This window comes from Hordeum vulgare, chromosome 1H, assembly GCF_904849725.1.
Source record: "Hordeum vulgare subsp. vulgare chromosome 1H, MorexV3_pseudomolecules_assembly, whole genome shotgun sequence".
Taxonomy (NCBI): domain Eukaryota; kingdom Viridiplantae; phylum Streptophyta; class Magnoliopsida; order Poales; family Poaceae; genus Hordeum; species Hordeum vulgare.
The window spans coordinates 29,613,663-29,626,548 of NC_058518.1; the positions used below are offsets into that span (position 1 = coordinate 29,613,663).

The following is a 12,886-nucleotide window of genomic DNA, read 5'->3' on the forward strand; positions in this document are numbered from 1 at the left end:
GTACTAATTAGCAGCCTACGCCCTGCTCGCTGAGTCTTGACTGAGCTTTGACCAGGAACACACACGGGACAGGATAAGACAGAGAAGCTGGTGAGCGGGCGTGTGGGGCGGCAGCAATGGAGGAGATCGTGCTTGGACTGTCCAAGACGGTGGTGGAGGGTACGCTGATCAAGGTGAAGGCGGCGATAGACGAGGAGGCGAAGCTGAAGCTTGCGGTGCAGAGCGACCTGGTGTTCATCACGGGGGAATTCGAGATGATGCAGTCGTTCCTCAACGTCGCCGACGCGGAGCGCATCAAGAACAACGCCGTCAAGACGTGGGTGCGGCAGCTCCGCGACCTGGCCTACGACACGGAGGACTGCATCGAGCTGGTCGTCCACCTGGATCCCAAGCCCAGATGGTGGCGCCGCCTGCTGGTCCTGCTCCTGCCCTGCCTGCCGGCGGTGTCGCTGCCCATGGACGACGCCGCGGCGGAGATCAAGGAGCTCAAGGACAGGGTGGAGTTCGTGAGCCAGAGGAACATGCGCTACAACCTCATCACCGACTTCGGCGGCGCCAAGTCCGTCGCGCAGCAGCAGCTTGACCGGGCTGCAGGCACGGCCGCAGCGCTCGACATCGCCGTGGAGGCGGCGGCGAGGAAAGGGCGTAGCTTGGTGGATCTGACCGAGTTGATCCCCAAAATGGAAGACCGCCCTGAACTCGGCGTGATCTCGGTGTGGGGGACAGGCGGCGACCTTGGGGTGGCGTCCATTGTCAGGAAGGCCTACGACGACCCTGAAATAGTCAAGAACTTCCATAGTCGTGGCTGGGCCAAGTTGACTCACCCTTTCAATCCGCGGAAGATCCTCCGGAGCTTGTTCGTTCAGTTCTGGACAAGCACTGCTGCTCCGCAGAAGCAAGGAGAGACTCTAGATGTAGATTCCTTGCTGAAGATGGAGAAGACGGTGGTGGAAGAAGGGGAGCTGGTCAAGCAGTTTGTGAGTTATGTGAGCACTCACAGGTTCCTCGTCGTCCTGGAAGGCCTGTCAACCATGGCGGAATGGGATGCCCTCCGGATGTACCTGCCGAACATGGGTAACGGGAGCCAGATCATCGTTTCCACGCAGCATTTCGACATCGCGAGCCTGTGCACCGGGCAGCTGCACAAAGTTTCAGAGTTGAGGAAGTTCACACCTGACCACTCTATCTGTGTCTTTTTCAAGGAGGTATGTAATTAAGCACACCGTGACACTTTGTTCACTTGTCCTTTATTCATTCTCTGAAGAAATGCAGTGCTGGAGGTGTAACTCTTGTTGTGTTGTCAGGTTTCTGGAGGTGGTGATCCTGGAAATGAAATGCTGGAGGTAGATGAAGAAACAGAACTTATCGGGCGCGACACAGAAGAGGCGGAGCTTATCCGTCAGATTGATGAGGCTTCCCGTGTGATCTCCGTATGGGGGATCGCCGGTGTGGGGAAATCGGCACTCGTCAGAAGTGCCTACCGCAAATACCTGCAGAACCGCAGCAGCTTAGCAGGGTTAGGTATGAGCTTCATACACGGGTGGGTGAACGTGCTCCATCCCTTTAATCTGAGGGAGTTTTGCCGCAGCTTGCTCCTGAATTTGTCTTCTGAGCCTGCTGAAATAAAAAAGGAGGCTGACGCTGAACTGGCAAACATGACCAATCCAGTTGATGTCTGTCGTAGGCTTCTCAGTGACGATCAACAACAAAACCAGTGCCTTATTGTCATCGATGACCTGCAGTCCACCAAAGAATGGGACAGAATAAAACAGGCTTTGTCATTTGGTGAAGGGTGTTGTGTCATAATTGTCACAAATGATTCAAGTGTTGCCAGATATTGTTCAGGGCAAGATCAACAGCTCATGTTCAACGTGAAAGGTCTTGGTAATGTGCATGCCCTTGACCTCTTCAACACGGTACTCGCTGCTCTAAAATAACCATTCCCGCAAATTCAACTCCTTTTTATTTCATTTTCCCACCTTAAGCATAGACATTATTCAGGCACCAACATACCGTAGCTATAGAACATGTTTGGTTCATAGTCATACTCACACTGTGCCTAACTTTATTGCATTCTTTATATAGCATCCTGCCTCTTCTGTCATAGTCTTATTATATAAGTACTAACTTACGCAAAGTATTGACCACAAACTTCTTCGCTTGACTATATATGGCTTCCCAGTTTAGCAAGAAAAATGTGGCAATGTTTAGTCATATTTTTTGGAACGCTGCAGAATAACATGGTATACATACAACCAGTACAGGAACTTATGTGATGGTTAGCAAGATAGTATAGGAATAATGAAGGCATGGATTGGCCAGAAGAGGTCTTTCAATGCTTCAGGGAAAAACAGTTCATATTTGTAAAGTACCTTCCAAATTTATAGAAAAAAAATTATTCTATGCACTTATACATTTCAAAGAACCGTAACTAACTATCTGAAGTTTGTCCACTTTTCAATAAAATTCAGGTAGTGAACCCTCTCTCTATTCCCCATGACCATTCGGAAAGAAAAATGACCCTAGCTATTTAGAACTCTCCTTATGACTGAACTCTTAAAATATAAACAATGCTGATTGCTCTTAATTAACATATCGAGATCAGATGCCAATAAATAAGATAAGGATACCAGTGTTACTCTCTCTGATCTAAAATAGATTATTCATGCTAAAATGACTTTATCAACGATTCAACATTGCACGGTTTTCACTACACAACTTTGATTGTAATCATTTGGCAAGGCTATGTAAGTTAAGAGAAAAATGGTTTTCATTAAAAAACTAATGTTATCATTCTCTGTGATCAGAAGTATTTTTTTTATTAATCAGTCGTCATAGATAGAGAAGTTTAGTTGCACAATTCCTGAAATAACAGTTTATTTTTAGGTGTATGACGGCATGCGTAACCACATCACGCGGGATGAGGACATGATCAAGCAGTCGAAGTTAATGTTAAACAAATGTGGTGGACTACCCAAGGTGATAGTTGCAATTGGTCGTTTCTTGGCCAAGAGTCTGAATTGGGAGGCCATGAATACTAACTTTATTCACCAGTTGGAAAATAACCCGGAGCTCGCTAGCATACATAGCCTGTTTAGTTGGCTCGACTCCTACTTCCACAACTGTCCTGACGAACTCAAGCCATGCATCTTCTATCTCTCAATCTTCCCCCGACAGCATGGCATCCGCCGGAGGCGTCTGGTGAGGCGGTGGATCGCCGAGGGCTACTCGAGGGACACCGATGGGAATCTTGCGGAAGTGAATGGGGAAAATTACTTCTCCAGGCTCGTCAACCTCAGCATGCTCACAGATGCCGAGCGTGGTGTCAACATGGCTGGGACTGGGACTGGTACTTGGAGAAAAATGGCCATGTGCAACGTCAATGATTTCTTCCGGGAGTACATTGTTTCACGGCGAATGGAGGAGAACCATGTGTTTGCACTGGAGGGTAGGTGCAGCCAGACCACACGGCGCACTGGGCGGCACCTGGTGATCGACAAAAGCTGGGACGGTGACGAGAACGTGTTCAACCGGATCGAGTTCTCGCGGCTGCGGTCACTGACTGTGTTCGGACCCTGGAAGCCATTCCTGGCCTCCGACAAGATGAGGGTACTCCGCGTGCTTGATTTGGAAGGCACTGAGGGTCTGACAGATGACGACATAAAAAACATCGTCAAACGGCTGCCTCGACTGAAGTTCCTCTCACTGAGAAAATGCAAAAACATCTTTCAGCTGCCAAAATCCCTGGGTCGCTTGAGGCAACTCCAGACCCTGGATGTCAGGCACACTGCCATAGCCCGGCTACCAGCAACCGCCGTGAAGCTACAGAAGCTGCAGTATGTACGTGCCGGTAACACACCAGAGGAATATGCCGGCAGCGACAACACGGAATCTAACACCTCGGTACCCACCTGTTTCTCATGCTGCCCTGTTGGCGGTCACATCGTCGGCGTTGAGGTGCCTTGCGGGGTCGAGAAGCTGACCAACTTGCACACGCTGGGCGTCATCAAAGCCACTGTGGCAGGACTCAAGGAGCTCAAGAAGCTTACCCAACTGCGCAAGCTGGGGGTGTCCGGCATCAACCGGAGAAACCACAAAGAGCTCTGTGCCGTCATCTCTGGCCACGGCCATCTGGAATCCCTGTCGATATGGCTTGACAAGGACACCGAGGGGAGTACTGACCCTTGTTCGCCGAGCAGTGATGACTTCAAGCCTCCAGAGAAGCTTCGGAGGCTCAAACTCCACGGGCACACTGACAACCTGCCAGCATGGGTTAGCTCTCTCAAAACATTTGTCACGCGAGATCAGTGACCTAGCTCTTCTGCGTGAACGAAGAAGTCTCACTATGCTGCATTAGGTAGAAGTGTTAAGGACTTAAGGTCTTTTTTGGTGGCTTCCTAGAGTCTGCCTATATGTGTTCCTAAACTTGGATGTATTCGGTGTTAGTGGGTTTTTGCCCTGCAGAGTGCTTCGACATCGAGCACTCACAGCGGGTTTCCTGCTAGTGTCAACTCAAAGCTCTATTTTCCATCTTATTTTGCTGCTTTGTAAGAACTGATTGTTTTTGTTAGCTGAAGAAAAATGTGTAGAAGTGTTGAGTAGTCTACATGATTGTCGCTCAATATCCGCGATCTAGTTCATCTGCATAAATTAAGCGGTTTCTGTATGGAGAAAGAAAAGTTGTTCATTGCCTTGTCAAAACCTGTTCTGAAGGTTGCACGTTTGCTGGAGAAAGAAAAGCTAATTTGCAGGAGAAGGTCGATCATCAGAAAACTCAAGAACTCTGATCTGAAGGTTAATCTCTTTTTGTGTTAAAAATCCTGTTTTTTTTCCAAAGTTTGAGATCAGGCACATCTTCGTTTCTTCTCTTGCTAGTTCATCCATGATCTCTTGCTATAAAAAATCGAAACCATGAACTTTGTTGAACCATCTATAATATTCACCGGAATACAAGCCACCTCGCCTCAGGTGGTTACTTTGGGTCCTTGATTAATCATAAGGATGCACCAGTTCAGTGGACAGATGAATGTTTCTCCAGCCCCGCGTAAACCATATACATTGCAAAAACTATACTAGACACAAAAATCTTCCCCTTGGAAGTTATACAACTCTAAAACAGCAAGGCAAAACAGAGCACCGACTGCGGAAGAGCAGAAAACAGAGTACCCCGATGTTCCAACAGCCTGGTGGCACCACTGACGCCAGCTGCAAGTGATCATCTGGAAGAAGCTTTCGCCATTGCAGCTATCTTGCAAATGATAAGAGAGATTCCATCTACTCATGTATGTCTTTTGTAACTTGAACATTACTTCCTTCTGAAAAAACTCCTCAATGACGTCTGTTTCTCCTTTTCTGACAACATATATATGTTACAAAAACCATGAAATCATCAACATATATCTATTAGCTTCGCCAGAACGGAACTGCGGTTCACGAGAAAAAAAGACTAAATTGTGTGTAATCATTGTGGTAGCATCACCAATCAAATAACTCCTATTTTTCAGATTTTTGCTTTCGTCCATATTATCCTTTATACGGTTTGTAAGGGGGGTGTACCGAAGCGGTACTCTCAAATTAAAAGTAAATGAAGGCACCACACTTCTACTTTTCAGATTTTTGTTTTCGTTTAAGCATACTAATTACATGTAAAAGAAGGAACCAAAACTTAGGAATTGTGGGATCGGAATACCTTGGATGGGGTCATCTGCATGGGTGACATTAGCAGTAGCACCGAGTGGAGGTCTGGCAACTCCTGGTTTGCTCCCTTTGTCAAGCCAGAGCATGATCTCCCCAGCAGTTGGTCTGTCTCCAGGGTTTGACTTCACACAATGTAGGCCAATATCAATGCACATTTTTACTTGCTCCCGTAATTTATCTTCTAGTGAGCCATACAGTGTTGCTATTTGTGAATCTTGCCTCCAATTGTTCTTGACCTACATAATATATCAGAGCAAAGATTTAAAGACAAAAAATATGCCCCCATCATATACTATTATCATATCAGAGCAAATATTTAAAGAAAAAATAATGCCGCCTATTATATACTAACAAGTGCTAGAGCATGTAACTATCCACACTTTAAGATGCCACTTAAACTTTCCATTATGAAAGTAATGGAAAGGGGTGTGAGCCCGGTTGGAAAAAAGATGCCACTTAAACAGATATATTATCTCTCTCTATTATTTTCAGTATACTTATTAATACATTATCATATGATAGCCCAGTATGAACATTATAAAAGAAATACGATGTGGACCCTTAATTTTTTTAACATAATATTTGTATGTCCATATATGCAGACATATACACAAACTATGTGAAATATATAGAGGGAGCAGCCCGGTGCACGTAGCTCCCGCTTGCACAGGGTCCGGGGAAGGGTTCGACCACTTTGGGTCTATAGTACGCAGTCTTTTCTTACATTTCAGCATGCGATTGTTTTCAAGACTCAAACCTTTCATAGAACTTTACCGCTGCGACAAGGCTCCCCTTCCATGTGAAATATATAGACTCAATGAAAAATTTCATAGAACTCATTTCAGAGTATCTAGAAACTATTAACGAAGTATAGTCAGAGTGGTAAAGAAATACGAGTGTACAAAACACGTGTATAAGTGATATATGAGGAGTGGGAATACATACTCACAGAGTATAAAACATTTTCCTATTTATGTACACATATAGATAAATGATGAATTAATTTTGGTTCTTTGCCCTTAACCAACAAAAAGTGTCGCATGATCAATGGATTGAGCAACTACTCTTACGGTCTTAATAATTATTCCATGGTCTCCCTTGATCTCTTGACGTGTTGCAATCTCTAAAATTATAAGACCCAAGCTGTATATGTCCACCGTAGCTAGATATTTGAGGTCAGTGCCCTTTGAGTACAAGAAGTCCGGTGACAGGTAACCTCTGAAAAATACATAAAGGAGATGCATCCAAACATATCAGTTCAATTAAAACATTGCAAACTAGCTAGCTAAATCGATCATTTCAAAGACTGCAGAATGTAAACATTACGCGGTGAACCGAAAGTTAATTATAAACTAATTTAAAAAAAGTGAATTATAAACCAGTAGCAGTGAGGCCTACGTACAATGGTCCATTCATCTTAGAAAACACGGACTTTGTGTTCTTTTCCCCAATGAGCTTTGAAAAATCAAATCCCGTGATGCGTGGTGTGTTGTTTTCATCCAGCAGTATATTTGAAGGGTTTAGATTCAAATGAACAATTGGACGATCTCCACAACCCTCGTGGAGGTAAAGTAAACCTTCACATGTCCCTTTGATCAATTTGTAGCACATATGCCAATCAACTTCATGAGATCCTTGTCCTAAGAAACAAGTAGACAGGGAGAGAATTATTAAGGAGTTAGTTTAGCAACCTAGAAATAGATCGACAGTACTCCCTCCGTTTCTTGTTACTCCGCGTATAAGATTTCTGTCAAGTCAAATTTTACAAAGTTTGACCAAATTTGTATTAAAATATTAACATCTACGATAGAAAATATATATAATATGAAACTACATTCCATAAATAATCTAATGATATTGATTTGGTGTTGTGAATGTTGATACTTTTTTCTGTAAGTTTGGTCAAACTAGATATACTTTGACTTCAGGCGAAATTTATATGCAGACTAAAAAGAAATGGAGGGAGTATCATGAAAGATCAGTAATTCAGTAACTGATTTGTGATCGGAGTAGGTACCATACCAATAAGATACCCACGGAGGCTCCCATTGTGCATATATTCATAGCAGAGTAGTTGTTCGGCTCCTTTAAAGTCTTGTGATGGTTTTCTTTTAAACTGTACCAGCCTATGTCCTCTAGATTCATCGTGGCAGTAGCCAAGGAGCTTTACTATATTCTTGTGATCTAGACTCATCAACTGTTTAGCATCCATCTCAAACTTTTTAACTGGAATTGCTACTCCAATTAACCTCTTCACAGCTACCATTGTTCGACCTGAAATGCTGCCCTGTTTAAATACATATACGTTTAGTGCGTGCGTATACATGATTAAGATCGATGACTAAGTAGAAATGTAAGCAGGGTATAAGAAGTGCAGCAATACTTTCATCGAGGGAAATATAGAACTCTACGTACCTCATAAACAAATGCTTTATGATAAACTGCGTGAGGGCCGTCCTTCCCAACTATTCGTTCGTGCGAAAAACCATCTGTGATTTTCTCCAGGAAATCTAGCGAGGACAGTTCCACTGACAAAGACAGTTTACTTAGTAGGTCAGGAATGTCGGCTTCTTGTGTGCTCGTTTCTGCAGTCGTGTCTGCTGAGGCAGGTTCATCGTCACTTGGAAGAGTATCGTCTGATGGTGTTATCTCTGGCTCAGAAGAATCCATATATGATGAATCGGATTCTTCATCTCCTGGCTGCATGTACATAGAAATCAATTTGAAAGCATCTATATATTGTGATGTCAGCATTCTCTTTAGAAATTGTATGTCCTAGGTTTTGGCCAGGTTGAAGCTGATTCTCAAAAAAAAAAAAAAATGCTCTCAATTTGCTGTACCTGCCAAAGTGGTGGTGCATGGCCACTGCTAACTGAATAGTCCGTACTTTCGGTTTCATCTAGCCGCTGGATAATTTCCAATGCAGTAGGCCTATTATTTGGGTCCATGTCCATGCAGCTATACACAATTTGCAGGCATGTTCTAACTTGGTGGTAATTATTTTCCCATGATGCAAACGCTCCTTTCACCAACCTTTTTCTCAACTTTTGAAGTATCTATATAAATTTACACCAATATGAGTCAGAATGGTTATGAATGCTTACTGCAAGAAATTAATTCAATGTAGACACATACAAGTGGGGGCTGTACACATTACTTTTACTTCCTCTTTCTTGGTTTATTACTCCTCCTCGTATTTCGGGTCAAATGTTAACAATAAATTTAACAAAAAGAGAATGAGTTATATGTATAAAAAATATTACCTAGAAACAGACGTGGATTTTTGGCTCTCGGGAGCATATGCTCCCTAATAAACAGTAAAATCAAAATATATAGTAAATAAATTCAAAAAATTCTGAATTTTTTTGTAGATGTTCATATTAGTGTGGCAAATGTGCTTGCCAAATTTCATGCCATATGGGATAGCGTTGCTTCGTTGGTGAAAAAAAACAAAATTAAGTGTAACATTTGGAGGTAAAATTTGTCGTTCGACTTGTTCATTTTGCACAGGCCAAAATACTTAAGTTTTTGACCTGTAAATTTGTATGTGTCATTTGAGTGTGACAACGAACACATCTATTTTTTTTCAAAAGAATTTGACATTTGTAAAATACATTTTTAACATGCAGGTTCATATGCTCCCAAGAGCCAAATTGAATATCCGCCTAGAAACCTCTTTTTATTACAAATCCAACATTATAATTTTATTTATCACTTACATTTTGCAAGTCAAATCTCTAGTCAAAGTTCGACCCAAAATATGAGGATGACTAATAAACCTAGACAAAGGAAGTAGTTATAAATCTCCATCCAATGTACATTCAAATTAGATTTTCTCCACCCACTTCCGATTTCCTTCCTATATTCTCTCCCGTCCTTTCTCACTCTAAAAAGTGGAGCACTTTTTTGAAACACTTCATATAAGTGTTTTATGTGCTAAAATATGATCATATTTGTTTTTGCTCTGTACAAAACAAACAGGTTGATAGAACCGAAATAGTGGCATGCTCTAAAAGCCCCAAGAGAACTGGCCCTAAGCACCCCCACCGTGCGTCGTGCATGGCCAATGTTGTCATTTAGGTTCACTAGAACCGAGAAAACGTGAAGTGGATTGTCTCTATCTGGATTCCATGTTTCTTCTGGTATACTTCTTAACGGACGGTCGCAATATTAGGTTCCAGAAATCAGCACCACTCTCTCACATTGATTTCATAACTGATCAGACAAGAAAGTTAGCGCTCCATATATCCAGATATTTTTTACCCCAAACGCACTCTGCTCATGCAACTGTGATCAGAAAATTTCTTACTAGCTCAACATTGTGGTTCTCCCTGTCCCAAGTCGATCCAATCAACAATTTCATCATCACAACGCCAAAGCTGAATATGTCGGACTTAAAGGAATATGTTCTGTCAATAATCAACTCCGGCGCCATATAGCCTCTGCATGACAATATAATGTTAGATTTAAGATATTCAGCACACAAATTCTAATGTATTTGGATATCACAACACCTTACTTTCAAGGAAAACAGAGCAAAACTAGAAAGAGGGTTAGATTACATGGTTCCCATGATATGGTTGTCAAAACTCCAAGATTCTCCATCACAAAGGCTCGTGGAAAAACCAAAGTCGAATATTTTAGGCACGAGGCTATCCCCTAGCAGTATATTTGATTCTTTGATATCCTTGTGAACAATGCGCACTTCGTCATGTAGATAACGCAAACCATGACAAATTCCTTTGAGAACTTTATAACGATGGTTCCAGTCAAGTACTCCAGGAAACTCATCTGCAGAAAACTTGAAAATGTCTCACTGAAAATACATTACATGGAGTTGATCAATAAAATTCAGAAATGCTTACGGACAGAGAGGAACACAAGAGTATGGTATCATCCTGAAATTCAGAAATGCTTACGGACAGAAAGGTACACAAGAAATGTTTACGGACAGAGAGAAATGTTTGGAGCAGAAAAACAGCCACATATACGAAAGAATACAAGAATAAAAAGGGGAAACTAACACTACGGCATGCCGTGTTGTCGATCTTACCAATGATATGCCTGTCAAGGGTTCCATGAGGCACATACTCCGTACAGATCAACCTTTGTCTGGCCTCTGCGAAAACAGATTTTCCTTCGTATTCGAAGATTTCAGATTGCGTGTGACTACAGTAGCCTACGAGTCGCACTACGTTCTTGTGAGCAACCCTCATTGTGGTCAAAACTTCATTTTCAAACGCAATTTCATTCGATCCAAGCAGAGGGTAAAGCTTCTTGACAGCAATTTGTAACCCACTTGGAAGCACCCCCTATAGATTTGACCTCGGTAAAGAGAATTGCTTAAGCTATATCAAAACATGTGTGTGCGCACGTGCGTGTATATGTAGGTAAAAAAACAGAAGGGATTAATCATACCATGTAAACCACTGAAAAAGCACCGCGCCCAATTAGAAAATCATCGGAGAAACCATTTGTTATGCGCCTGAGAAGGGAAAACGTCAGGCTCATCGCCTTTGCGGTCGGATCGCCTACGACGCGCTCCAGTGCAGCTAGCTCCGCCCTCTCAAACTCGTATCCGTCCATTTCCGAACACGCAAGCGATAAGAATCGGCTGCTAGCTTCTCCTGCCTCCTCTTCTCCCTCCCTTGCTGCAGAAAGCAAATCAAGCAGCAGATATGCAGGTGCTCAGATGGCCAGGGGAGTCGACATATCAAGACAAGATGGGCAACAACGCAGCTTGCTAGCTAGGAGAAGATCTTTGATAACTGACCTGAAGATGGAAGGAGGTGAAGGGGGAACGGAGTCTCAACCGGGGAGTTGCTTCTCGTCTTCTAGATCATGAGAGCCGTCTCCGGGCCCATCCTCCCTCCTCGCCCCGTTCCCGCGGGCGGACGGGGGGAGTCCAGATCTGCCGCCCCTCGCCCCTCCTCCCTCCTCCGCCACTCCTCACCGTCACCGGCGCAGGTCGCTAGGCAAAGCCCGCTCGGCCTAGGCGGCGGCGGGGCCTTCTACTCCTCCTGCCCAAGGATGACGGCGCGGGACGCTTACTTGTAGTGACGGTGAGGCGCGACCGTGGGGCGCGGCGGCGCGACGGCACGGGCTGGCGGCAGTTGTTAGGCATACGTGGCGTCGTCCTCTCCTGGGCCGGTGGCGGGGTCTGGTATACGGTTCTTCGGTGGCGCGACTGGGGCTTGCGGGCGGCCTCGCTGCTCGCAGGGCGCGGCTGCTAGCTGGGGCAAAATTGAAAAAAATTGACCCCTTGCCGAAAGAAGTCACGGAGTGACCCCTCGGGTAAAATAGGTCACCCGTCTGACCTTTTTGTGTGGCGTCCGACACCTAGGCGCCACACTACACTGTGTGACGCCTAGCCGTTCGGTGCCACACCCCCCGACCACCTGGCAGAGAGGGCCCACCCACCAAGCCGTGTGACGCCTAAGCCTCAGGCGTCACACATTGTAATGTGTGGCGTCGAACGCTTAGGCGCCACACATTGACTTAACAGGCCACGGGTCAGCCCCCCTCCCCACCCCCTCCCTCATTCAAACAGAAACAGCAACGGCGGCGGCTGGCTCTCTTTGAATCCCTAATCCCCTCCCCCATCTCCTTCAGATCTGATGATTTCTTCCTTAGATTGATCCCCCAAGGTTGGCTACTAGGTAATCTCTTCCGTTTTCCATCCTTATATCCAAGTGGAATAGGTTTTTGTTGAGTAGATTGATTTGAGTAGGTTCTTAGGATTTGACTAGTTAGGATATGAGTAGTTAGTATATTAGTAGATTCATATTAGTAGTTAGTATTAATAGTTAGTATATGACTAGATTGATATGAGTAGTTAGGATATTAGTTCTTAGGATTTTAGTAGTTAGTATATGAGTTCTTAGGATTTGAGTAGTTAGGATATGAGTAGATTCATATGAGTTCTTAGGATTTTAGTAGTTAGTATATGAGTATATTCATATGAGTTCTTAGGATTTGAGTAGTTAGGATATGTAGATGAGTGGATTAGTAGATGAGTAATTTTTTGAATATGAGTATTTTTTTGTGATTTGTAGGATGGTGTGGCTTCTGAATAATGTTTATGACGTTGAACACCGGGCCTATTTCATGTCGGAGAAGAAAATGATAAGTAGATCATATGATAAAAAAACATGTATTTAATAAGCACTTGAAAATGTAATAAGCACTT

At 43.8% G+C, this 12,886-nt stretch overlaps 2 protein-coding genes across 2 annotated transcripts; one reads left to right on the plus strand and one right to left on the minus strand.

The window, feature by feature from the left end:
• The first annotated feature begins 2 nt into the window (after positions 1-2).
• On the plus strand, positions 3-4,606 carry LOC123403484 (disease resistance protein Pik-2-like). The gene is made up of 3 exons (XM_045097451.1): positions 3-1,205; positions 1,305-1,916; positions 2,887-4,606. The coding sequence occupies exons 1-3, from the start codon at positions 117-119 to the stop codon at positions 4,309-4,311; spliced, it is 3,126 nt and encodes a 1,041-aa protein (XP_044953386.1). The 5' UTR covers positions 3-116; the 3' UTR covers positions 4,312-4,606.
• Positions 4,607-4,896: 290 nt separating this feature from the next.
• On the minus strand, positions 4,897-11,499 carry LOC123403592 (receptor like protein kinase S.2-like). The gene is made up of 12 exons (XM_045097545.1): positions 11,471-11,499; positions 11,116-11,348; positions 10,751-11,009; positions 10,260-10,488; positions 10,007-10,139; positions 8,538-8,753; positions 8,113-8,397; positions 7,720-7,984; positions 7,100-7,337; positions 6,768-6,915; positions 5,690-5,933; positions 4,897-5,352 (listed from the first exon to the last, which is right to left on the minus strand). The coding sequence occupies exons 2-12, from the start codon at positions 11,281-11,283 to the stop codon at positions 5,306-5,308; spliced, it is 2,232 nt and encodes a 743-aa protein (XP_044953480.1). The 5' UTR covers positions 11,284-11,348; positions 11,471-11,499; the 3' UTR covers positions 4,897-5,305.
• Positions 11,500-12,886: the final 1,387 nt, after the last annotated feature.

What these genes read in the sequence shown, in the direction of transcription:
- LOC123403592 (XM_045097545.1), bottom strand. Translation starts at nt 11,283, where the DNA reads ATGGACGGATACGAGTTTGAGAGGGCGGAGCTAGCTGCACTGGAGCGC. An exon ending in AACCATATCATGGGAACCAT is followed by an intron (nt 10,140 to 10,259) that starts GTAATCTAACCC and finishes ATTGTCATGCAG; the next exon opens with AGGCTATATGGCGCCGGAGT. An exon ending in ATGCACCACCACTTTGGCAG is followed by an intron (nt 8,398 to 8,537) that starts GTACAGCAAATT and finishes ATGTACATGCAG; the next exon opens with CCAGGAGATGAAGAATCCGA.
- LOC123403484 (XM_045097451.1), top strand. Translation starts at nt 117, where the DNA reads ATGGAGGAGATCGTGCTTGGACTGTCCAAGACGGTGGTGGAGGGTACG. An exon ending in TCTGTGTCTTTTTCAAGGAG is followed by an intron (nt 1,206 to 1,304) that starts GTATGTAATTAA and finishes TTGTGTTGTCAG; the next exon opens with GTTTCTGGAGGTGGTGATCC. An exon ending in CCCTTGACCTCTTCAACACG is followed by an intron (nt 1,917 to 2,886) that starts GTACTCGCTGCT and finishes GTTTATTTTTAG; the next exon opens with GTGTATGACGGCATGCGTAA.